General features: G+C 45.9%; 1 protein-coding gene across 1 annotated transcript; it reads left to right on the top strand.

The window, feature by feature from the left end:
* On the top strand, window positions 1-27,509 carry c1qtnf4 (C1q and TNF related 4). Its single transcript, XM_070958481.1, has 3 exons — window positions 1-351; window positions 22,319-22,680; window positions 23,665-27,509. Exons 2-3 carry the CDS (start codon window positions 22,324-22,326, stop codon window positions 24,475-24,477), a joined length of 1,170 nt encoding a protein of 389 aa, XP_070814582.1. The 5' UTR covers window positions 1-351; window positions 22,319-22,323; the 3' UTR covers window positions 24,478-27,509.
* Window positions 27,510-27,512: the final 3 nt, after the last annotated feature.

The raw sequence follows: 27,512 nt of genomic DNA, 5'->3' as shown, positions 1-27,512 counted from the left end.
TGTGTGTGTGTGTGTGTGTGTGTGTGTGTGTGTGTGTGCTTGGTGATGGTCGGGGGTTTGCCTAATGCAGCTTCAAAGACAGCAGCAGGTTGAGGGAAGACTCTGAAGGAGGGGGGAGAAGAGGCAGATGGAGAAAAACCAGCGAGTGACGGGGGAAAAGAGCAAGGAGGGTGAGGGAGGAGGGCGGGAGAGAGCAGAGTGAGAGAGAGGGGAGGGGGAGAGGAGCGGAGAGGAGAGACAGAGAGAGAGAGAGGAGGGTGGGAAGGTTTATCGAACAGCGCTGGTGATACAGAAGTTTCAGCTCTGCGCTTCACACGCAGCCAGGACAGAAGATCACACACACACACTCAGGTGAGACAACTCTTCATCTTCTTCTTCTCCTCTGAACGCTGGTTTTAAACCTTTCTGCATGCCGTAACGTGATGCCGACACTCAGACGCGAAGGTGAACGCAGTGTGAAAGCAGTGAACTTGGAGCTTGGACGCAGCGTAAGTTGTGAGTGTGCAGGCATGCAGCGCAAACGCCGGAGCATCACCGGGGGGTTTGTGGGGTCCTGAGGGATGAATGTCAACACGAGCGCCGAATGTGCAGCCCTGATCCCAATGCGAGAGTGTCCACATGAACTCTCAACACAAGCGGGGTGGAAGTGTAGGAATATTAATGGCTGCTTTTCCTTAAGTGTTGCATGCTGTGTGAGCGCTGGTGGAAAGCGCTATACTGCTATACTGTGTGTGTGTGTGTGTGTGTGTGTGTGTGTGTGTGTGTGCGTTCAGCAGTCGTGCCGCGTCTGAGCAGCATGCATTATTTATCTGCACTGATCTCCAGAAACAGCGATACCTCAACAGCAGCAGTGGGAGGAATGTACACAGTGTTGATATCATATGTGAAAGCTGGGCTGATCTAATGCGCTGAGTGTTGAGGAGAGCACAGGGACAACCTGCATCTTTCATACGCTCAGCTGTGCCACACTTGCTTTGTCTTGTTTGTGACATCTTGCCTCAGTAGGCTGCAGTGTGGCAGAAACAGTGTGCATGGATATCCTATGGTTTATTTATCTGTCATTATCTGTGGTGGAGAGCCCCGTGGCAGCAGGAGGCGGTGGATGAGGCGGAGGTGATGAGATCTCTCTTATCTGAGGAGGGTGACTCCTTTTGTCTGCAGATACAGTATCTTAATCCACATCAGTGTAACACACGGCTGCTGCGGGCTACAGATTCATCCTCTGACTCAGTGTGTGTGCAGATTACACATTGTAAGCGGCATATGCTTGTGTTATTTACAGCATCTGTGTGTGTTTGTGTGCCTGAACGCAGCTGCTTCTGGCCTCTTTTACTGAGGAGTAACTACAGCTCCTGATGTGGAGACAGCAAACAAAGAAACCAGCAGTTATAAGAGAATAACGCTGGCCCCATATCTACATCGCACAGCATCGAATACGCTTTAATGACAAGGACAGAAACTCCACTGAAACTCACCGCTCTGTAGTTTGGAGGCTGGAGTCGGTTTGGATTCACAGCAGCTGGTCAAGTCACTGGAAAAAATAAGAAATCATTTATAGAAACCTGTCACTTCTTTGCTGTCTGCATTCAAGCACAGCTAAATACTCGGCTTTCATTTGTCACTAGTGCAGCTTTTGTTGTTCATGACCAACGTGAAGCTGGAAACACACCGAGACTGTTTCCACCAGTCCACACAGATGCTTTCAGTCTTTGCGGTTGAAGGCAGCACACATAGGTGGTGTACGATTAGAGTCATGCAACCTCTGAAGAGTTCCTGCGCCAATGCAAAAGTCGTTCAGAAACAGTCTGTCGTGCTGATTTATGCTGAAGTGTAAGCGGGAAAGGCAACAAGCGAACATGCAGCTTAAAGCCACAAACTTCTCGGAGCGGTAAGCGTCTGATACTCAGCACACGCTTCTTTAAAGTGCTGGTGACAGAATGTGAGAATTAAAGAAGCACACACTGTCTTCGCTCGTGCTCCGGCCACCCTGCCCACATCTTACCAGAAGGACCTGCTGAAGGCCTTCAGCAGGTCTCGTTTGGAGGAGGATCGCTGCTGTTCGCTGATGCAAACGTTACAGGTGTTTTCCCAGAGGAAGTTCTCCTGATGTGAGCCGAGCTGGTTTAATCTCAAGTTTATTCAGTTTTTTTTTTTTTTTTCATGTAACAGAGCCACTAACAAGCCTCAGACTTCTTCTGTTTCATGCTGCAATTATTTTTAGATGTCCTAACACATGAACAGTATGGATGCAGAAATAATAGGCCTGTTCTTCTCCTGCACAGTTAGCACCACAGAGTCTCCCTCGGCCTCGTGCAACACTCTGAATTACTGATGCCTCGCTGTAACGTTACATTTGCTCCTCACTGACTGATGATCCTCAATGAGATCCTTTTCAAAAAGACTGCAGACAGCAGATCTCAGCTCCTGAGGAGGTCCTGAACATGATTTAGCACAGTGCAGCTGCCACTGGAGCAGTGCTACAGGGTTACACCATTTAGGGCTTCACCAAAGCATTCAGCAAAGGAAAAATTAATATCCATCACGTCTGTATCTTGTAATTATGACTTAACATTAAATTATCATAATTCTGAGATATTTATCTCGTACTTCTGGGACAGGGAGGTCATAATTACAGCGTCTCTGTTAGTTTCTGTGGGAAATGCACTGCCATAATAACCAGACCGTGAAACTGATTCAAACGCTGACAGCGATGCAGAACAGGGGACAGTTAAACTGATCATTTCTACACGTTGCAGCAGACTGAAGCCTTGCTGGTATTCTGAACGAGACTCCTGAGTGAAGCAGGAGCAGCTAATTACACCAGCAGCCTTCTGTAAGTCAGCGGAGGATGGCAGTGGTTTGATCTTTGAGCTACTGCTACGCTGCAGAGAGGAATATGAAGTGTTTTGCAAAATAAAGATTAAACTTGTGCAAAGTTTCTGAGATGGAAGGAGTAACCTGCCTGATGAGTCGAGATGAGACGTGTCATATGTGTACTGATGGGACGCCGTCAGACATTGAATGATTTGAACTAGACTGCTGCTGGCAGCGCGCTCCGAATAAAACTGAATGTGGGCCGTTTGCAAAGGCAGGTTAGCCGAATACACCTCCGCAAGCAGCAACCAGAATACTCGAAGCAGATGGAGCTCTGCTTGTTCTGAAACCACAATACACACCCACACAGGACACAGAGACAGAACGCAGCCGGCCACATGTCTTCAGCGAGCAGCTGCAGGTGAGCGTGAGGCGAGGCAGCGAGCACAGCAGCGTGAAACAAAGTGAGAAGTACAAGAGAAGGAGAGATGCAGTCAGACTATTTTAAGCGTTGACTTCACACCTCCAGCTTTGGATTATTGTGAGTGTCTGTTATAAACAAGTCATAAAATAAGCCCTGAGCAGAGCAACATGACAGCGCTGCAGCAGAGGATGTCTTTGAGTTAGACAGGGAGTCATCATCTGATAATCCCTCTGTGGCTGCACTTATCTGCCTCCTGCAATATCCTGAACACCTCATGGGCGCGCACACACGCACGCACACACACACAGAGCCAGACGCTTTCCTCTGTGAACCAAAACTTAACCTTTATGTGACCTGAGCCTCCCTCCAATCCCAATTAGAGAAAATCCTTCAGAGGATTCTTCTCGTCTGAAGCCGAGGGTGTGAAGTCACAGCTAGCAAGACGGTTAGTTAGTTTGGTAAGTTGACCCGGAGGTACCGTCCACGCTCTTAATGTCTGCGTTTACTTCTGGTCAGAAGCTTTAGGATGGATGCGTTTGCCTCGATACACGCTGCACGATATCTACCAGAGCCATCATAGCTGCAGCTATGGCAAACGAGAAGACCAGATCTTTTTTTCTAGTTTTTCTGAAGCTTTTTGTTACGTTCTGTTAGGTGATTACACTGTTTACATTTCACTTGAGTGTTGTTTTAATTGTCGCTGTAACCATTTTTTCCCGTAGGTTTTACTGTCACCTGAACGCTTCACCTCAGTACGTCACTCATGGTTCTGATTAGGCTGTTTGTAACGAAGCAGTTAACAAGGCTTCTCTTCCTCTCATGGCTGGAAACTCCACCGTTAACAGAGACAGGTGATAACCAGCGATATGATGCTGGTCCAGGACCAGAAGTGGTAGTTTCAGTGGAGCAGGTGACTCAGAGACAGAGCGCTCAGGACGGAAGCTACGGAGCTTCTACAAACTTTGTTTTCTCATCGCAGACAAACTCTGAAAGAATCGACTTCAGTAAAACTCGACATGCTAAAAACAGTATTGTTACGCAAGTGCTGTTTGAGGAACACAGTGTCTTGGTCCTCTACCTCTTTTGCCTCCGTTGTTTCCTTTTCTGGAAGGTGTGTTCATACCTGCTGTCTCCACCCGACTGAGTGGAGGTTTGATTTAGCGACAGCCGGAGAGAGACAGGACATGCAGGGGAGAAAGGGAGAGGATCGAGCTCTCAGGTTGGACTGATGGCACCTGCTCCGCCAGGTGAGCTACAGAGTATAATCTTTAAACAAAGAAAAGTTTGAGCATGAACTCAAAGAGATGGAGGCGTGTCAAACTCCCCTCTTTCAAAGACTGGGGGCATCCAGACACCCAGAAAGAAAAATCTCTACACTTATGAGAAATCCTGGCATTTATCGTTCCTGGAGGATCCAGCGCCACCATCAGGTCCAACACTTTTACTGATTTATGATTAAATCTGCAAATTAACAACTTTGTCAATGCACCAAACCAAGATGGTGAACATTACGCCTGCTAAACATCAGCATGTTAGAACTGTGAGCATGTTAGCACGTTAGCATTTAGCTCAAAGCTAATGCTATGGATTCAGTCAGTACACTCAGTTCATCTGGAGGGTTTGAAACTTGTTTGTTCATGAACTGAACATCGAGTTTAATCGTAGAAACTGAGACAGTGCAGGTGAGACTCATATGAGTAAAAACGCTGAAATCAGATTATTTTAAAGTACTCAGTGGATTAAGCATAAGTAGGCGGATAAATCTGTCTCTGCTCGTCTTCTCAACGTAGGATTGTTGAATAGAAAAGTAAAACGGCGGCTCCAAAACGAAGCTCATCGATTCTGAGGAACTGACACCAAAACCTGCTGGATGCATGAGATCAGCGGGGCTGGAGATGCATCACTGTCGAAACAATTCCCATGTTTTATTCATGCATTCATTTATTCATTCTGGTTGGTTTCCAGCAGAGGAAGAAAAATCCAGAATCTGACAGTGAAAATGATGCGAGGCAGTTCGCTAATAGATGCTTGTTGGTGTTTAAATCTTACATTTTCTCTGCAACCCTACACTCACATTTTAATCCCAAAGCAGATCCTTACATGACTGACATTTGTGTGCTTTGTGCTCATTACCACACACATAACGAGCGGCGGTCTGCCGGCCCAGTCTGCTGCCTCGCTCGAGTCTGTCGCTGCTGGATCGAACCCTGCCGCGTTTCCTGGCAGGACACCAGGCCGCTGCCGTGGCTTCACTTTTTCTCGCTCTGTCTCTGCAGTCGCACCGGCTGAACTGACAGCACTGAGCGCCTTTCTGCTCCAGGTTTTCTTTGTACTGAGGCTGTGGCAGGAGAAAGAAGACAGGACGGATTAGAGTTCATAGAAATGGATCTTTTCTGTTGTTTGCTTCAGCTGACAAGTCTGGCTTACACCTCAAAATCTTCCTTTCTTTTGTGTTCCTTCTTCCCGTCTTCTCTCCATCCATGCGGTCCCCCCGGCTGGTCCTGTGTCTACAGTTGAGCAGGCAGCTGACAGCATGGTGACGAGTGTTGAGGATGAGAAGCAGTGGAGGGAGGGAGGAAGATGGACTAATGAGAGGGACAGCCACAGCGGGGGTCTGTCACTGCCCCTCCAGATAACAGCCCCCCGACTCCCTTTGATATCCGTCCCAACTGACCAGGTCACTCCATCTTCAGCTTGTAGCAGTGAGGCGGGGGGCAGGAGGGCTTATTAGCCACTGCTTTTTTTCTTTTGTCCTCCATGCACTTGTGGAGAGAGGAGGAGGAGGAGAAGCAGAGGAGGGTGGTGTCAGACCTGGCATGGATCAGAAAGCCAACAGCAGAGTCGGGAGACGATCCAATAATGAGGAAGGATGGGAGATTGTTTGTTTTAGAGGATTACAGACACACTCAGGTTCTCCACCCAAAACATCCTCCCCCCTCAGTGTTTATCTGAAAAATGCAGCAGGTTGTACACGAGGAGCTGCAGGAGGAGGCGACAGGGAGAGACTGGAGCAGTCATCATGTGGGAAATACCAAAACAACACGACTGCTGGCTCGCAGCAGAAAACAACAGTCATTCAGTGCATTTAATATACATTCACATGTTTCTTTAATCAGATATAATGTCCATACACGACTGATGTTCAGATAAATATGTTAAATATGTGGATTATATGAAGGAATCATTTGAACGTTATGTGAAAAGCAGCATAGATTCTCTTAGTCTTTACAGCACGAAGCTTTCACCTGTGCAGTGGTGATAAATTGAGAGTTGGCACATCCTGCAGGACGTAGTTTTATGTATTTCACATTACATTTTAATGTAACATTACTTAACGTATGCCGATATATCCCCTCGCCATAAATAGACATTGTAGTTGTGCTCCATAGCTGGAGATGCTTCCTGACATCTTAACCTAAATATACAAGAAGTAATAATATCCACGAGGCCTCTTATGTATTCATAGGCACTGCACAGCAGGGTGCAAATCCTTCCCGTTCTGTCACTTACAGCTCTAAGATTTATGCAGCTGCTCAACACATGAGCCACAGAGGTGACAGGCTGAACTGGATGTAAAGCAGGTGCAAAGACACCAGTGCAAGGTTTTATAGGGAGGAAAAGCCGGAGAACAACCTGTGAGAAGGTGCGTTTGTCGATTATTGCAGAGAAAAAGCTCATCGATATGTTCCTCCGTTTCCTTACTTTTCCAGCAGCTTTGGCGGTCGTGGCTCAGCGGGAGGTCAGGTGGTCCGAGCAGGAGCTCTGCTGACGTCAGGGCCTGTGGGACTGGGGGGGGGGGATTGAGAGACAGATCGTGAAGTGCTTCAGATAAAAGCGCCGTATAAATGCAGCACATATGCAGCTGATCCCTGTAACTTAATCATCTCTCACACGCGTTTATCCTGCAAACAACAGAATTAACGGAGATCATTTGAACACAGGCAGAATTTGGGTTGCTGCGCACGATAGTCACATAACATCCTAAATGAACTGGCATCTTGAAATGTGTATCTACATTCTTTAATTTGTTTTCAAGCAGTTTTTAGAGGAGAGGAGAACTCGCACATTACAGAGGAACAGACAGCCAGAGGCCTGCTTGTATGAGCCGGTGGAGGTGATGGTGTCTGCATACGTTTTGCCTCCAGCTGTGTGATGTGTGGACAGCCTCCACTGATTTAATAAAAAAACAGGCTCAAAACCCAGTCATCTCTTCTAAATCTATTTAAGGGTTTCACTCTGTCACCACAGGAAACGCAGAGCCAGATTTTTACGATTTGTCCCAGATAAAGCGCGATGACCGCCGTCTTTATGAGAAAGTTCTCTTCAAAACTGGCTTCGAAAAGAAAGGCAGTGAGAAGTAAGAGCATTAAATATTTATAGGTTAAAACTTTGAGGGACACTGAAGGTATTTTAGTTCAGAGTCCAGGTTCAGTTCTCCTCCTCAGACTCCTCTGGGCTTTCTCCTGCACTCATGCTCATTTTTATGAACTGTGCATTACAAAAGTCTGTGGGGCTTCACTCTAAAGACTTTCCTCTACAAATTAGACTCTTTGCTCCACCAACGCCAAGGAGCATAATCATTTAGGACCATCCTGTGATTCCAGGCATCCCCTCTCAAGACTGCACGTCCCAATAATGGACATAATCACAGCAATGGACTGAGCGCTTTGATGTGCGCCCTCAGTCGACGTGCACATTTTGATATTGACTTCTAGTCAGAGGTGTGAACCTTTATATCCACCCTCCCTCAGAAGCCTGTGCTTTGATTTCGCCCTCCCAGCAGGTAGGAGTCTGACTGAGGCGGCTTCAGAGCATCAGTCACACCCTCCAGCCCTCGTGGAAAACAGAACAGCAGCACTGATCATTATGGAGACCTTAATGTGTGGGATTTCTCTGAGCGTGCAGATGGCAGCGATATTAATTCCTTGTGTTTTTGCATGAAACTGACCGGAGGACGTTTTTGTGCTCTTGCTAATAAGCCTGAGTGGGTTTTGAGTTGGAATCATTCAGCTCACTGAGAGAAACAGGTAACACACATATTGATTTTCATTCCTTTTCAAACTGGTGACCCTCAATAGATTTGAAAGGGCACTGAAGTCTGCCGGGGGGGTTGTGAGCTTACGATGTGTCTCCCACAGTGCTCTGAACTATATACTGAACTATATATAGGACTGTGGTAAATGATGGTGGTTTAAGTGCACTTTGGCACAGTCTGGTAGCTGTTTGGATGACGTGTTTCTAAATAAAAAAGCAAAAAAGATGTCAGAGGATAATTCTGGTTCATCACAGCTCGGGTCTTATTCTCATACTTTAGGCCGTCAGTAGTTCCAGTAACATCATGCTCACCGAGTTAACTGTCTTGACAGAGCTAAAAAAAAAAAGCAGTCAGATGATCAGAGAGGTTTTAAAGAAACTCCCACGCAGGCCAAGCTTATTTGCAAGAGACGATAAAGTGAACTGAGCGTTATTTCCCAAACTGTCCATTATAAACATCCATCACAGTTTATGGGACTGACTTCCTGGTTCAACTTCGATCTTGCTGTACTTAGATTTCCTGTGATGCAGGTTTATTACAGACATTTCAGTGGTGCTCCCTCAGGTTTTACTTCAAAATAAAGTGCTTTAGGTGCACAACAGCTGGCTAAGCTGTCGGCTGTTTGCAACCGTCCTCTGAAGCATCGTGAATGTCTGCTGTGACTACATTTATGCCAAATTCATGCTGTAAATGTAGATATACTACACTGGATATGTAAAAACAGCCGGCGGCACTCAAGGAAAAGTCACCAAAGTCCATCTGCTTCATCATCTGATGTCCATTAAAGTCTGCACCAAAGATCATGGTGATCCAAACAAAGGTTGAGATATTTCAGTCTGGACCAAAGTGGTGGTGGACGGACGGACAGACAGACAGACAGACAGACAGACAGACAGACAGACAGACAGACAGACAGACAGACAGACAGACAGACAGACATCATTAGAGCCATGCTGCTAGTGTGGCTACAAATGCTATATAAATTAATAAATTCTGTAAAACCTGGAAAGAGCAAAGCACGTCAACGTTTGGTCAAAGTCTGCCTGTAAACTCTGGTGGATGTTTACAACAAACACTTTGGGAACGATGTTACAGCTCAGCTCCATCCTCTCTTCCAAACAACTTCACATAATGTCATATTTCTTGGAACATTTTGTCATGTTTGTTTATGAATAACCAGACTAAACACGTTTTTTGTGCTTGTATCTTAAAACATCATCGGCACCATTTTGCCTTCGATGTGTGAATATTTTTTCAGCCATGTTAGCGGTAACCTCTCTCTTACTGCTAATCTCATTTTAACTGCATAATACTGATCCAAGGTCAGATGAGAAGTTGCTGAAAGGCATTTTGGGAAAAGGACATCATCACAAGTGGCAGGCACCTGAGGGGAGGATGAAGCTTGGGGGAAGGTGCAGCGTACAGAGTTTCTCTCGGTTCTGTAAACCAGTAAATTGGATGTGAAATGAAACAGTGGCCGTGCAGTGAAAGAGCTGAATTTAGATGAACCGTTTAGAAACTGTACTTCTTTCTTAAAACCCTCTGAGAACCTGCAAACAGCTGATTTCTTGGTGATCAGTGGAAACAAGTTGTGAACGTAGTATTGACGTATTATCGTCTTTTAAGTTGAAATGAAGAACCTGTTAGCAAACGCTTCATTATCTACACATCCAGCAGCATTTTCACACAAAGCCAAGTTTGCGTCACCTGATGAATTCACGTCCGATAGTCTCTCTCTTTTAGCTCCGTGTTTGGTCTCCACCAGCTCCTGAGGGAAATATCTGGCTCTTTAGCTGCTGAATGCTCCACTACGTTCACCAGCTGCTCTCTAATTGTCTTTCTGCCGTTTGCTGCTGAGCAGGTTGTGTGCAGCGAGTTTTCACAGACTGATGAGAGTGAACCATTGCAGCTAAACAACGATCTAAATTCATCATAAAGCTGTGAGGAGCTGCAGATTCAGGTGATCGTTCTCTGAAGGTTCATCTCCACCAGCGACCTCTTTGGCATTTAATACTTTGTTAATAGAGAAATATCCACTTCTGCTACTTTAAAGTGAGAAGTGTTACACTGCTCAACCAATATGGACGTGAACACAAACTGAAAGTCAACGTTTTAACCCCACAGCACAATGAAAACATCACTGTTGTAATGTATCGTACTCCATCACAAAACAACGGTTTGACGGTGCGTGACAGCGGAAGAGGAGGGGCTTTGCTTAAATCTGCATTAACATCCTTGCTGATGACATTAAGGAGAGATGGAAAACCATCATCATGAATAAGCAAATCAGTTTCCGTGGCCTTCAGCATTTCATGTTGCTGCTTGTTCACATGGTTCGATGAGCATCCGCGCTAACACAACGTGTCAAAGGCAGTGAGTCATTTTCAAAGGCACTTTTACTCACATGGCAGTGGGAGAGGAGCAGGCGGCAGCCTCCACCGCCCCCCCCCCCCCCCCCCCCCCCCCGTTTGTTGTGAGGAGATGGGGGGGCGGGGGGGTTGGCTTTGGACTGGAGCTTCACAATGGATGTTTGTCTGAAATCATGAAGCGAAAGATGCTTCATCCCCTGTGTGGGTAAACAGGCAGTAATGGGGACGTACGCCTTCAGTGCATGTCCACGGGCCTGGACAGACACATTGGACACAGGGACAGGCAGGATGTTTGATGAATCCTCTGTGAGCATGAGAAGCTCATTAAGTTGGATTTTTAACTAAAACTTTTGTGATATTAAGCATATTTCACATTTCTGGTCATGAATTTACTGCTGCAGTGGAGGTGTGTTTAGCCTAGCTTAGCATAAAGAAAGGAAACAGCTGCCTACCGACACCTTTCGCTAATTAGCTCGCTAATTTACACAATTTAGCACAGGTTCACAGATACAGTCAGTGAGCCCAGACAGGCACAATGGTACTAAACCCTCACACTGTGGTGACAAGACTGGAGGATGCTGCACTCAGTCACTGCATCCAACACTATATGTAAATGAATAGAGGTGCACCAGCAGCTGACCTGGTAAAGCACACCATGCATCAAGGTGGAGTCCAGACTGCAGCGGCCTGGATTCGATGCTGCATGTCGTCCCTTATCTCCTTTAAGCTGTGACTATCTAAAAAAAAAAAAAAAAACAGAAATACAGGGAAAAACTGATGTTTAGGAAAAGAAATATTAAAATCACATGACTTTTACCTTCCTGTTCAAATACAGAAAAACAAACATGATGTAAGGTGTTAGTCAGCGACTTAATTTTAGGCTTGTTTTACCCTCGTCTTAATGCTAATTTGACCCCAGCTCTGCACATTATGACATTTTTCTGGATTTTGGGAAATATGTTTCACTCAGTTTGTTTCTGGGAGTTGAATTAGAAGATCTATACAACACGTGTTCCTTACGTATGAAGCAAGAGACAGGGGATAGTGTCAACATGTCTTCATCTTCATCAGTGTTTGTCAGTACATGGTGCACTAATGTACGATGACTGTCGCAGCTTTATCTGAGTGTCTGCACTACAAAGTGCTCAACAAATCCCAACAATGGAACAAAAAAAGTAGTGTCCATGTTGTGTATACTACTTCATACCAACAATCCCACAATGCATTGCACTGCATTTTGCAAATGACAGAATGAGATGATGAGTAAACTTCTGAGTGCCTGTTACATAAGGAGAAGAGTGAACGAGGCAAAGATTTGGACGCAGCCCCAGCGTCCATAACACGTACAGTTCTTTCTGCTAACAATCCCACAATGCAAAGCAGCCCATTTATAGATGCTACAATTAGGACGCCGATCTGAAAGTGTCGGAAATTTAGTGCTCAGAATAGATCAAACCACGGAGTGTCTCCAGGAAGCAGGGGATGAGTGGACGAGGGAGTTATTTCAGACACAACTGAGGAAGTCACCGTTCACCCTTTCCTCCAATATTTATGCTAGGCCATGCTCAAAAAGCAATAATCCCAACATGATGAACTGCTTCTTTAAGCTAAAATTTCCTTGCATGTAAATGAAGGAGCATAAAACAATAAGTAGTGTGTGCGTGCTCACCCATGCATCTGTGCGATGAGTGTTTCTTTGTTGTTCGGGCCTCAGTGCAGGCAGGCGGCCTGCTCGACTACGCAGCCGAACAATAGTTTTCTCTGTGTGGCTTTGATCTAATGAGAGAGAGAGGTGGGGGATATGAGAGGACAGCACAGAGAGAGCGAGGGAGGCTGTTCAGGGAAGCAGAGAAGAGAGATGGATTCACCCTTGGATCACGCTGATAATGAAACCGCTACTCCGAGACCTGATTTCTCATTGGCTCGACTGCGGGTGGCCTTTGAGGATTTTCCCAGAAGCAATTTTGAAGACAGTAGTGGACAAATTCTGTGAGAGTCATTACAAATCAGAAAAATAAAATGAACTGCAACAGCAGCAAGGACAATGGTACAGACTAGCTGTCCCTCATGAAAGAAAGACATTCAGTAAACACACAGGAAAAGTTAAAAGACTAAAATGCAGTTAGCCAAACATTCGCTAATTAGAGTGTGCCTCTGATAGCTAACATAGTGGCTAGTTGGTTGGCAGCAAACTACAACCTCCAGGTCTGAACAATGAAGGCAACCCAGAAGTGCCAGAAACTGCAGTTCCTCAAATGGCCACTTGAGGCTGGCTCCAAAAGCGAGTCAATCCCCATAGACCCCCACATTAAAATGCCCTACTTTACAGCAGAAACAACTGCACAGGGGTGTTTCTTCTATTTACATCACTCACTTGTTTAAATTATATTAAAGCTCAAAGTTATGCATATTTATGAGCATGGCTGCTCTAAATGACAGCTAGCCACTAGGTTTCAGCAACCAGGCTCAGCTCCACCCACGCTCCACCTCTTTCCTCATTTTTGGATTACCTGGGAGTCGAGGACTGTTAAGATGGCGACGGCCGGTGTCACTGTCACTGAGCTTTTCGACAGTTTTTCGACAGCTACGTCCTCGTTTTAAACAGTCTGACATGAGCTGTTTAAGCCAGTGTTTCCCAACCACTGTTCCACAGCACATAAGTGTGCTGTGAGAAATCATCAGGTGTGCCATGGAAGATTATCCAATTTCACCTGATTGGTGCTCTAAGGCTTAGAGCACCAATCAGGTGAAATCTTTCTTCAGTTCCTGAAAAATATCAGCTTTGTGTTCGACTAAAGAGGCCAGGTTTCACAGTGAGTAAGTAAATTGAGACTAGACTTTCATTATATTTCAATAAATATACTTTTTGTGCCATTTTTGTTTGGTGGTGTGCCTTGTAACGTTTCTAATGTAAAATATGTGACGTGGCTCAAAAAGGGCGGGAAACACTGGTTTAAGATGAGGCCGATCAGAGCGCTCAGTGTGTCATAAAACCAAAACAACGAGCTAAAAGAGGCTAAAAAGGCTCACAGAGCTGCAGTGAAAAAGCCAGCCCTCTACAGCACAGCTCCCAGCCTGGGGTCCACGCCTCCCACTGGGGGGCGCCAGAGGTCACAGGGGGTGCGCACAATTTTGTCTGCACTGAGGTTGTGAGCTTTCCAAAATTATATTTGTGCACATTAAATTTATAAATAACACACCAATTGAATAATCAAAACTCTGTATAATCCAAATTAAAAAATGTTTGGTCCACATTTAAATTCATTAAGATATTTATTACCTCTGACCTTTTAAATGTTTGTATTCAATCACTTTATTCTTTTAGTGCGTGTATGCAGGTACGAGTTGGGGCTGGGGTGGCCTGGCTTGTCTTGGACACAGGCAAGGGGGGGCTTCAAGGAAAAAAGGCTGGGAACCACTGTTCTGCAGCATCCATGAAGTCAGTTCATATTAATGTGCCTATAAGCAAACAGCTCCAGTCACAGTGGAATCAACCTCCAATCTTCTTAGCTGTGAGACAAATTCAGCAGCCCCCGGTGGAGGTTAAATGGCCCCCTGAGACATTCAGACGAAGCACGAGGAAAGATGAAAACATATTAACAGGTTCTCAGAGAAGACTTAAAGGTAATATAAACTAGTAATCCTCAGCCAGCCGGTGAGAGTCGGAGGACGGTTGTTTTGCTTCAGTCGGAGGGCTTATGTGTTCGTTATCACCTTGAGCAGATGGCCCAGCGTGGAGGAGGATTCACTCACTCACACACACACACACACACACACACACACACACACACACACACACACACACACACACACAGAAACACACACCGGAATACACAACCACTACAGCACTGCCACACATGCATATCATGTATGCACACACCCAACATAAGGCTGAACACACACACACACACACACACACACACACACACACACACACACACACACACACACACACACACAGTTTCACAATATTAAATAGGGGCACACACATGTCCGTAAACCCACTTTTTATCTGCACACACATACAGTCACACATTTGTTCAGATACACACACTAACAGCAACCTACACAGCCAGGACTACACAAACACACACATTTCCACCCCCACAACAAAGTTATACGGGCCACACACACATTTACTGTACATCCAGTCCCCCATAAACACAAACAACAGCAACGCAAACAACTTCCCACATCTTCACATTTTATTCTGAAACCACGCTCACGAGAAATTTTGTCACTTTTGTTCAGCCCTCCTTCTCATCATCTCCTCCTTCTCCTTCTCCGCCTTTCATTTCCTCTCCCTCCTCCTGTCCTCCGTTTCATCCCGTCTCAATCATCAGTTATTGATCTGTCTCCCGGGAGGAGAAATCAGCCTTTCTCCTTGCTCTATTTTTAGACATGGGGAAGATCTCAGGGAGAGCCGCAGCCTCAGAGAGAGACGGAGTAGAAGCTCAGATGCGACTGATACTGCGAGGTGGTGGTTAATTTGATGGCGAGGTGATACAAGAGCTGAATAAAGAGCGAGCCTGTAAAGAAATGATCCTGCCGATGTTCAGCTGGATGTTTTCTTCACCACAGACACAATGTGATATGCACATGAAGAGTCTTTTTACATATTTTTGCATTTAAACTTAAATTTAAAAGTTAGATGGAGATCCAGGGGTTGAAAACGACGATCGTGGTCTGCGAGACACCTTCACAGTCCACCGGGTAATTTCAAAAATGCATGAAGGTCATCCTAAAAATAAGGCTGGTTTAGAAATCCTTCGTAAGTTGACCTTCTGGAGACAAAAGGGGTTCGGCTGACAGACTCCTGCTGCCTTGAAAACACACAAATAAGTGCTGTTGTGTTGAGACGTGGTCCCTCTGTCTCTGTTTCTTAGGACACATCAGTCCGTGAAGCTCGAGCAGATCGACTCTGAATGTCAAACACTGTTGCAGTCACAGAGGTTTCGTAGATGCGAGAGATCAGATGACAGCTGAGGTAATTATGCAGCTGCTGAGGGAGAGGTGACTGTCGAATGAGGAAAAGAGTAGAGTATGATATCTGACTGAATCCTCTTTCATCCTCAAAGTCCCTCCAATGTCAGCTCCGCTCCTTTTTCAACCCTACTGCCAGACGAGACGTCGATATTAGAGGATTCAGCGAAACCCCAGATTACATTCAGCATTTTTAAAATCTCTGCAATGATTATGTAAAGCACGCGCGGCCATGGTGGAGATTCAGGCAAACATGGACTCCTGCAAAACAACGTCCAGGCCACTGGAGTCAACTGAAAAAGACTTCTACAGCCGTCCTCTTCACACACTTGTCTCTGAGACAGACTGAGAGTAAAATGCCCATTGCGTCTGTCTGCACACAGATCTACAGAGTTAGCAATGCCAACGTTTTTGGGAACCCCTTCAGGCTGAGGCAAGCTTTTAATAAAAATGCAATGCTGGTTTGCAACAAGTCAGACGTGCTAGTCCACCAGCTCCACCTCCCACCTCGCTGCAGAAGTGACACACTTGCTTCCTGTATTGACACTGGACATAAATGGCATGGTGCAGAATTGTCCTCGGGACACTGCGCTGCCTTGTGTTTTGCCCATCAGGCATTGCAGCAGACCTCCCTCCTTCGCACCATGTGTGGTGAACACACACACCCGCAGCCCTATTCTGCTGCTTCAGGCATCACTCAGCTGTGGGGACTCACCCGTCCATGCAGACAGTGACAGCTCGTCCGAGTCCGGCTCGTCCCGGATGACACCCCCCGAAGCTCAGAGTCAGGGTCAGTGAGGCGTGCGCACAACAGGATAATTTTTTTCTTCAGAATTAAACTGTCAGGAAGCACGAGGAAATGTTTGAAAGCACATGATGGCACAGAGAGAAGGATCCGCGCTGTTTTCGGTTGGCAGATATCTCTTGACGGTTCCTCAGGAGGCGTCGTTTGTGCTTAAAGGAGTGAGTCTGCCTGGTTTTCTTTGGATCTCCCCTCTTTGGATTGACGCTGCTGTGGGACTGTAGTGAAACCTAAAGATGGAGTGATCATTAAAACCTGATACATCTTGAGGGCTTTTCTTCACAAGCTACATGTTTACTCTGTGAATGGATTCGAGTAGTCTCGAGCAGTCCTCTCCAGGTGACATTTGAGCAGCTGCACATGTGAAGGAAGGATGAAGTCATTTTACATTGTGATGAAGGCGACTGTCACTGTCAGTGCTGCAGGATTTCAGACATTTCACGAGACTTTGCTCGTGATGACAGAGCAGAGCCAAACGCAAATCTCTGGATTCAAAAACAGTCATCTGGTCGCTGAAGCAACTTTGTTCAAGTAATCCTCGCTGCAGCCTGCATGACGGTGACATGGGGTTTTTATGCAAATGAACACTGACACAGGAGATGTTCATGTATCACAGATCTGTTGGATCGAGTAGTGTCTCTCTGCAAATTCCCTAATGTTTGTTTTGCAATCCACAAGCCATGTGCTTGTTTACTTCCTCACTGGAAACCAGCATCTCTGACAGGCATCAGTACTGGTGTGAGCTTGTACACACACATTTTTAACTTAAGCATACATTGAAGTGCAGTAAAATTAAAGCCTGGAGGGTGGGTGGCACCGAGACTGACCACATTATGACTCTGGAGCAAAAGAGGAAGTCAAGTTACATTACTTTAGAGCGAAAGTCAGTGAGGTGATGGGATGACTGCTGTCCATTTCCTGTTTCAAACTATCAATCAGCATTTATTTCCTTTAATCATCGCCAGACCTAATTACATCTGAATCATAGTGTAAAACCGTAGCACAGCAGTTTTGGAAGACGAATGAATGAATGAGTGAAGGCCGTGAAAAAAAAGGAGGGTGGAAAACAAATACGTCTTTCTCCTCGCTAAAAAAAATACTGTCTGCACATCTGAATCCTCCTAAAGGCCGCATACATTCACACAGGTGACTTTGCTTATTTTAGCTGTCATTATAGCTCCTCTGAGGTGCAGACGAAGCTTGATGCTCCTATGCTAATTTCTGTTGCGCCTGATTCTTTTGAGAAGACAAAGTGTGATTATTTCTGCACATTGTAAACACAGCACTGCCCAACTTCTGAGGAGGAGAAGCTTTATTACACCCAGACTGATAAAAAAGAAATAAAGTAAGAAAACAGTCTCTGAAGACAAATAAATAAGTGGAACGAGGAGGGCGAAGGAATTCATTTTCTCCAGCACGTTACAGTGAACCTCATTCTGTCACCATCCTGATGCTGCTGGAAGTACGACCACTGTGTAACAGTAACGGTGTAACTGTGAGGAGACCCCAGAGCAGATCCAGGAAGAGCTCCCTAAGTCTGCTCGAGCCTCTGGACATCCCCCAGGAGAACCTGGAGGAAGCTGCTGGGCAAAGGAGTCTGGGCTGGGGGGCTCATCCTGTGGGGATTTTACCTCAGACACAGATCAGTGGGGGGAAACTGGATGGATGGATGGATGGATGGATGGATGGATGGATGGATGGATGGATGGATGGATGGATGGATGGATGGATGGAGATTAGGACAGTAATTATCTGCAAAAAATGCAATTAATAACATAATTCATGGCATTAATCAAATTGTACCATAATCTGCTTAGTGTATTTATCTATTGAAAATGAACTGATGATTTCCTTCAGTCGCTCTGCTGGCAGCGGGCCATCGTAATTAAGTGCTGGTGGCCCCATTAAGTTTGCATAAACCGTAATTTACTGGAAGGTTGCTGCTTCATACACGATCGAGCAGGAAGTAGCAGCATTGTGAGGGAAGAAATGGACAAATACTCTCGTCCTGAAACAAGTATCATCACCGCTTTCATCGAGGTAATTAACATGTACAGGTTCCAGCCAAGCACTGTCGCGCTGTGAGGCTCACAGGAGTGTGTTCTCTAAATATCATCATCCAGAAACACAATGTTAGAGCCGTTTATTCAACGACCCCCGTCAGCGCCTGCTTTGGTGTAGCTTGATAGTCAAGTTAAATGAAGGTCTCACGCACAGTATATCTGAACAGCTACTGGATGGATCACCGTGTGGTTGTTTCTGGCTGAACTGTAATAACGTGGTGATTTTCTGACTTTTCATCAAGCGTCATCATCATCAGGTCCAGCGCTTTGGTTTATGACCAAATATCTACAAAACCATCACACTCCCATCAGCCTCAGCTGCATTTAGTGCAGAGCAAGCAACATCCTCTGAGGCCAAAAACCGCAGCTTCTTGAATGACCACCTGAGGCTCCAAAAGCAGCTCAGTCCCCATAGTCCTCCGTATTAAAAAGCCAAAAGTTACAGCAGAAACAAACATGTTTACAGCCTGGAACAAAAAACGCTTTCGGCCTCCTGAGCTAATTTCCCCGTTCATGACAACTGGACACAGGTGAATTTTTATACAAGTCACTCATTTAAATGATGTTAAGGCTTTAATTTATGCATTCTTGTGGGCATGGCCGCTTTGAGTGACAGCCAGCTGCTCGGTTTCAGCAACCAGGCTTCATTCAGCTCGCCTCAGCTCCACCAATGCTGCACCCCTTTGCTCATTTTATTGCTCTTTGTACAGTCTGCGGTGCTAAGGAGCAAATGTTAGCATGCTAACGCACACACATAAAGTTACATTAGCCTGTAGCTGATGCTGAAGTTGTATAAAAGTTTAATTCACTAGTTAATCGCAGTGCTGTTAGCGATCAGATAACTGTAATTATCATTTGTGCATGTACAATACGGTACATAAATGAATATACTAAGATATGTTTAAACCATATAAATATATGCAGATGGTTCCATAATGCTCCTTCAGAATGGTGCATTGAACAAAGTAAGACAAAAGTAAGCGACAAGTCAGTGAAAAGCGCATAGCAGTGCACTTTTTTCTGTTTGCATGGACTAATTCTGCTGGAGTCTATTCTCTTCAGCTCAGCGCCGCTGCTCCTCTCTGTGCTTAACTCCCATGGGTGCTCATTACGGAAGAGGCTTGTTTGATCTATTCTTTCATTGCTGTTTGAACCTGAAGCATCGCGCTCTCTAAGGAGTGCAGTCTGTTGACACGACTGATTAAAACTGCTGCCATTACACAGACAAACAAACACTATTTCTTTGTGCAAGCTGCCATTATACGAACAAGCCTAACTGCTGCATTGTCGGTTTTGTGTTACTTTAGGCTCCAGTAAAAAAAAAACAAAAAAAAACTGCCTGCTCAGATTCATAAAGGAAAGTTATAATATATGCAGGGCACTGGTGCTGCAGCATCTTTTGCTTTTGCAGAATGGATTTCTCCCCCTGCTGCAACGGGACAAGTAATCAGACTAAAACGATCAGTTGCGCCTCGGTGCCTTAAGTACAATTAACTGCTATAATTAGTTTCCATTTAAAGAGGTCGATTCAGTACAAACATACAAGAACATTTAGCTTCAACGGTAAATAACTTGGAGGCCTTGGCAGTGTGGCATTGCGACTTTGAAAATAGATTTTGTTCACAATAAAGACCAAACAGAGAAATATGCAACACATTAGACAGTACATTTAATATCATCACACTGGCTGAGATGTGTCATCATTCAGCGCTGATGTATTCATTCAGCGGTGAGGAGGAGGCCGCCAGAGGCAAACAGCTTATGATAAGCAGTGATTCACACCAGTAACAGCAAATAACATGATCACTCCTCACAAGAAAGCACAGTCTGACACACACGCATGTTTCCTGGTGCTAAAAATGTTCCTGAAGGCAACATCAGGACATCATTTCCACTCAGGTCTCCAAACTGATCTGAACACGAACCACATGAAGGGAATTTATACTGTGGATGTAATCAGTGCAGCATGGCTGTTTCAGTTTTGAGGACATTTCATCTCCCTTCAAAGAGGCTTCAGAAGTTCTGTTGATTGCTTTTGCAGAAATAAATCAGCTTTCAAAGCCGTTGCATGAATCCTTTGTTTTGCATCGTCCAGGCATCCTGGAAAAACTCCTGTCCGATATAAATACATAGAACTGTTACTGAAAGAACAGAATCAGCTAGGTGCTCTGAATAAAACCAATAATTGGTTTGTAAACCCACAGGATTCTGTCCTTTTATGCAGAGGTAGATATTATTGGACTAGTGAGTGCAGAGCGGTGGAGGATAAATGTTTGGAAATCAATTTTCCTGCCTGAGCAAAAGCGAACTTGGGAGGGAAAAGAAAAGGAAAGTCTTTTGGGGAATACAGAGCAAGAAGAGTTTTTCTGTCAGTTATTCATCATTCAGAGTGGACACACATACAATAATTTTCATATCAGAGTCTGGTGTGTGCAGTAACACCTGTCTCCACAGGTAGCTGCAGTCTTTCCATCAGCAGAGGACATACCTGCAGTTTATCGTTGGAGGCGTCTTTAAAAGCCTCCTCTGTCCTCTGAGATGCTTCTGGGTCACAGGCCGGAGGGTGGACGAGTCACGATGAGGCGAAGCATAATATATTAGCTGGAAAGGAAAAGACCCAAAGAGGTTTACAGTAAACGCCTGGACTTCCTGCCATAGTCAATAAAACTGCTGAAGCCTCTCAGGTGACTAAAGAAGACTAAAACAACAGATCCAGACGCTTTACAAAACCCGCTTCTTGACTTCATCATTAAGGATGGATTAAGAGATTAAGCAGCCTCTAAATGCTGCGTCACACATTTCATAGCAGTCACATTATCCTCATGTCGGCTGATAAACTGACCGTGGAGCAGCTCCTCTGGGTCCGGGAGCTCTCGACATGATTCGCTGTGTCTTTTTGTTGTCAGGGTGCTCGGAGAGCGCTGACAGCTCCACCTGAGTGTGTCTGCTTCCTGCTGCTTCATTAGTGGAGGACAATGAGACAATGAGAGCACTTGTCTCTGCTAATAAAAGACACATTAATGCCTCCTCTGCTGAGAGCGATCTGCTTGATTTCCTCAAACACAGCACAGTGTGTTTTGTCTTTGAGGCACGTTTATTGAAGTCTGTTTTGTGATGTGTAAATGCATGCTCGCTCCACTGTGTGAGTTTGTCAGTCTGTGTGTCAGCTTTTGGTGTTTTACCTCCAGACTTGCGCTCACAGATGCTTCTTTCAGTCGAGAGGTGAAGTTTTGCCTGTTGCTGATGCCCACATTTCTCTCAGCTGAGGCGTTTTTCTTGCGGTGATGTGAGGCGTTTAAGGCTGTGTATCGAACCTCGGTGCTTTTTTTGGTACTGACTAAAATGTGCCTGCAGCATCGAAAACTGCAAAGAACAAAAAGCTGGTATGCAGTGTGTGGTCAGTGAATCTTTGATCAGATCGTTCCTGGTTTAAATGATGGGATGAGTCAGATTAAATATCCCGGAAATGAAGGAAAATGTGAGACTTATTACAGATATTATCACAAAAGGTACAATCAATGAGCAGCCATCTTGCTATAGATGTTGTGTGACCTGAAGTTGTTGACCGAAATTGATTAGATCCCCTTCAGGAGCATCAGGAGAGGCACGAAAAGAGGTGAGCTGCAACTGACCTCACCAGAAACATCAATACACACTGGTTTTCCCAGCTTCCTCGTCACTCATTAGTTACCTTTGCCAGGTGATCTGAGCTTTCTCCATATCACGTTAAACACCAGAGCTGCGCCTCACCTGCAGTATGTAAAGGTCGGAGGGTTTTTCATGGGGCTAAAAATGATCCAAATGTCTCACTTTTCAATGTTTCTGCAGATACAATGCTGCTGCCAGCGAGCCTGCTGATTGGCCTGCTGTGCCTGAGCCATGTGGGCGGCGTGTGGGGCTTCGCCCGTCTGCTGGACGACGTGGAGCTACGCTCGGCTTTCTCTGTGGCGCGCACCAACAGCATGGAGGGCGGGCCCAAGATGACCGTGACCTTCGACACTGTTTACGTCAACATCGGAGGGGATTTTGACCCCAAGGCTGGCATGCTGCGCTGCCGTATCCCCGGGGCCTACTACTTCTCCTTCACAGTGGGCAAGTTTCCACACAAAGACCTGTCTGTGATGCTGATGAAGAACAGGAACGAGGTGCAGGCCATCGTGTACGAGGAAAACGCTGGAGAGGAGAGGAAGGTAGGTCTCAGGCCTCTGAATCAGGCTCGGTTTGGGTTTTTCTGGTTCCTGGTTGGAGCTCCAGCCAAGCCAATCAGAGCACTTGTGGGTGGGACTAAGGTTATCGGACTGGCACTGTCGAGATTTATATCCAACAAATTCCATGAGGAGACTAAAACCAACAAGTATCGCGTGTATCACACTAATCCATTAAAACACATCAGTGATCCTCGCTGTTGTTCCTTCATCACCATGAACACACACACTGTAGTTTACTTTGACTCAGTCCCACACACACCATCCGGCTGCCTCAAATACTCACTACAGAGCCAAATGTGGATTAATCCACGGCTGAAAATAGTCCCAACAAATGCACTTTCCCTCCTGTTTCAGTAATGTCTGGATATCAGGCTAATGATCCTTTAACATGAGAAGTGTAAGAATTTCTTAAATGAAAGAAATAGTTCAACATTTCTTCAGCTTTCGAGCTGAACTTTGGACAGCCAGGCTAGTTTTGTCCCCCTGCTTCCTGTCTTTGTGCTAAGCTAAGCTAACTGCCACTTGGCTCCACCACCATAGCTGTCGCACTGACAAGAGTGTGGCGCTGAGCTCCTCATCTAACTCTTAAGCGTATTTCCTAAAATATGGAAGCACAGTATTCCTCTGAGCAGGCTGTGTGATTTTCACTCTCAGACTTTGGTTCAGATAATGGCTGGATTCGGTTTCAGGAAGGATTTTCCCTCCAAGGAAATGTTTACAAAGGTCTTCCATCATGTCAAAGCTCTCCGGGTGTCTTACGGTGCGATATGGCTGTTATCACAGAGGGTGTGTTTGTGTTGGGGTGGTGAATGAAAGCACAACAGAGGGGATTACACACCAAATTCCCCAGAATGAAGAGCTGCATGAGGTAGATGATCGGATTATGTTTGGTGTCGGTGCCTTGATGTAAAACAGACCTGGATGTGGCTCGACGGCCGGGGTAATAAAGTCTGCTTCGCCCCTCAGGTGCAGAGCCAGAGCGTCATGCTGCAGCTGGAGTTCGGCGACACCGTCTGGCTCCGTCTCCATGGTGACCCTCGCTACGCGCTCTACAGCAACACCGGACATTACACCACCTTCAACGGTTACCTCGTCTACCCGGACACCTACGGCTACCAGACGCACCATCACCAGCCCCATCCTGCCTCCCAGCAGCCCCAGCACGACAACATGCACCTGTTAGAGAACAACCAGGCCACAGAGCACGGCAGGTCCGCAACAAGAGGCGCGGAGGAGGAGGAGAAGGAGCTGCAGAAGAGGGAGGAGGAGGAGGAGGAGGATGACGAGGATGAAGAAGATGACCAGAGATCTGCCTTCTCAGTGGGGCGCACTCAGAGCATCGTGGGAGTGGACCAAGCGGGCATGCCGCAGCACCAGCCGGTCAGCTTCGACACAGCGTTCGTTAACATCGGAGAAGACTTCAACGTGACGGAGGGGGTGTTCACCTGCCACGTTCCCGGGGCCTACTACTTCTCCTTCAACGTGGGCAAGCTGCCGCAGAAGACGCTGTCCGTCAAGCTGATGAAGAACCGCCTGGAGGTGCAGGCGATGATCTACGACGACAGCCAGGGCGAGAAAGCTCTGCAGAGCCAGAGCCTGATGCTGTCGCTGAAACCAGGAGACACAGTCTGGCTCTACTCCCACCAGAGAGACGGCTTTGGGGCCTACAGCAACCACGCCAAGTACATCACCTTCACTGGCTTCCTGGTTTATCCAGACTTCCCCCCCATCACCACCACTAAAACCAGCAGCCAGTCAGATGCAGACAAGAAACCCTAGCTGCAGCACGCAGGCTGGGGACTGAACATTGTGGGAGGAATTCATGCAAAGTGGAAAAGTCAGAGTCCACAAAAGGCGTTGGGAAGTTTCTGCGTTGTGTGGGGAATACTGGAGGTGAACGTCGCTCCGTGGGCCACTTTGAAGCTTCCTCTTCTTATGAATTCCTTCACAAAGTCGCAGAGACCGAGGACTGAGGGCAGAGCTTATGTGAAAATCTCTTCAATTTCCAGCTAATGGCCTCCCGGGATCTGACTTCATCGCACTCTAATGTGGAACCTTGAATGACAGTAACGTGAACTGTAATTAAATATTTCACTCTGTAATGAAAACACTGTCATTACCTGCTCACCTCTGTGTCGGCCCAACTCTCATTTAAGTTAGTGCAGCCGACAAAAAGGCACACATTTAGCTTTGGTATGTGTGATGGGAAAAAAAAAGCCTGACTATCAGGCTCAGGCTACATCTTTTAAGCTCTGTTTTCAGTTAACCAGGCTCATCGCCTGCAGGTTTTGGGGGAATTGGTGATCTACATATTGTGCTTAGGTGTGGCCTGACATGAAGGTGAGGAGGTAAAGCGAAGCTGAAGTGAAATATTTCTGTCAGTGCATTCGTTCTCCTCGTCAAAGACTTGGTGTTTCTGCTCGTTTGTAAAAAGAAGTCACTTTCTTTATGTCTTTAGAGGCATGTGAAAACAATATGAACTGCGTGTTTTGTGTCAGAATGAGTCTTTCTTTTCTTCTTTCTGGAGCGTTTCTCGGCCTGCTTCTCGGCACAGTGGGAGCAGAGGACGACAGGACCAAACCGACAGCTGTGGGAGGTGCAGAGTGCATATCCATCCCATACCGACTGTTGACCACATGCCGCCTGTGGGCCCGCGGGGATCCGGACCATAATGTCATTTCTAATTCTAGCAGCGTTTAATTCATTTCTTCGGGAGGAAACCACTGTGGGGAAAATTGAACTGCTTCTCCCGGGCCGCTGTAATATGCATGTCTGTTTAATTTCACACCGCCGGGAGAAAGATGATGCCGTTCAAGTTGTGATGAACCTTGACTTTATGAAATCACCATCTCTGGTGGAGAGTGAAGTGATACTTCACTGTGATTGAACATTACTTCTTTTTCTTTTTTTTTAGCTAACTGGATGTGAATTTATGAGCAGCTCTGGTACAAACACAGCAGTGTACTGCAAGCAGCCCAATTTACTTTTTAAAAAACTGATTTTAGACAGAGAGGGAGGGAGAGAGAGAGAGGGCACTGTTTGGACTACAGGTTTAAAGGTTTGTATTAAGCCTCTTAATCACCTGATCTCTGTTGCCACATCTACTACACTACAAGTGAAACGAGTTCAGTTCAAAGCACTGAAAATGCTTAATTAAAGCTAAACTAATCCATATTTTCTGCTAACAATCAACCAGTTGATGATGAGTAATATGAAAGAAAAAACCCTTTACAGAATAACCACCTGATGCTACAGCTCTCAGCTGCACGGAGCATTTTTACACTTTCAGCTCAATATTTTGGATTTTCAGCCCAGATTTGCTTCATTCTGTCTGCTCTCGTCAACTCTGTTTCCAGTGAAAAAAACAACCCCGCTTCACGCTACCAGCCCATCACCAGATGATGCGCAGTTGGTGACCAGCTGCTGAACACAGTGGAGCAGGTCACTAGAAGATCGCCAAGAGAGGAGAGCCAAGAGCAGCATAAAATGACGTGTATAATGATGATATGAAGCATGCAGCCTGTCATAAGAGGTCTCAGATAGGCATGGACCCCCAAAGATAGATCTGAGGGGTCCTGAGATGATTCGTACACAAACAAGTTGACCAAATTCTGTTTATCTCTTCTGATTTGAATCCATCAAATGAGAAATATTCCCTCTTACCTTGAAGCTGTGAAGACGGGTCCACAAGCCAAAACAGGTTAGAAACCACTTCGTTCAGGACTCCAGCAGCTCCTGGACCAGACTTTGGAAACACGGGTTCGAGCCTGCTAAAAAGTTTCCATTCAAAGGAAAGCTTGTGGATTGAAAGTGTTTTCTTATTCATCTGAAGATCAACGCAGAGCCTGATGCACTAAAGCGAAGCACAACATTAAAATTAGGCTCCTCTTGATATGAAATATGAAAACCTAAAAAAGGTCAAATGAAATACCATCAACATAAATCTGGAAATGTGGCCACGCTGTGCGGTCAGAGGGGTGAAAAGCTGAATTTCCTTCCAAGTGATAACAGTGTTGACCTCTCCTCTGCACCTGGGAAATGGTCTCACACCTTCTCTGAAAACTAATAACAGACAGCGAGTCTCTCCAGGCCCCCCCGCGCCACGCCGTCACTCCTCGACCACTTCCTGTCCCGCACGGCGGAGACCGTGACCACATTCTGGACAACGACAGGCTCGTTATTTTCCTCTCCACAGTATGAAATGATGCTGTGAGTGTGCTTTGTTTCAGATCACCTTTGGCGGTTCCTCTGGTTCAGCCTCAGTGCACAGGTGAGGACCACACCTGACACAGTTCAGCAAATCAGGCTGTGGAGGTGACGCCTGCTGACAAATGATGAGGACTCCAGGTGTTTGGTGGGACCTGAGCGTAACTCACCTGAAGCACTTGTGATGCATGCATGTCACTGAAAAGCTGAATTGAAAAGATTTGTCCTCATGATGGCTGAGCAGTCGACGCCTGTTAACCGTGTCTCTGTGAAGTGAATTATCTGTACAGTAACTGACATGTTGGATGTTTCTTGTCTGTGCTTCTTGCTTTCTGATAATCCTGATGAAAGACTGATCGTTGTGTATTACAAATTACGTCACGCAAACATGGGTCAAAATGTGCTTGACAGTACTTCCTGCTTGTTGCTAAACGTTTGCATCCCAAAAGCACAAATTCAGCCATGATGGAAACCTAAAAAGAATATTAACATTCTGACCCTGGTGTTGTTTTCAGCCGTCCGGCTCGAGCTGACTCTTTGAAATTTTACATGTAAAATGAATGCTTCAATGAAAATGTTTGACAAAATAAAAAGTGAGAAATGTCCAG

This window comes from Chaetodon trifascialis, chromosome 1 (genome assembly GCF_039877785.1).
Source record: "Chaetodon trifascialis isolate fChaTrf1 chromosome 1, fChaTrf1.hap1, whole genome shotgun sequence".
Lineage (NCBI taxonomy): Eukaryota > Metazoa > Chordata > Actinopteri > Chaetodontiformes > Chaetodontidae > Chaetodon > Chaetodon trifascialis.
The sequence above is the reverse complement of the archived record's forward strand: the minus strand, read 5'-3'. Positions and strand labels throughout refer to the sequence as shown.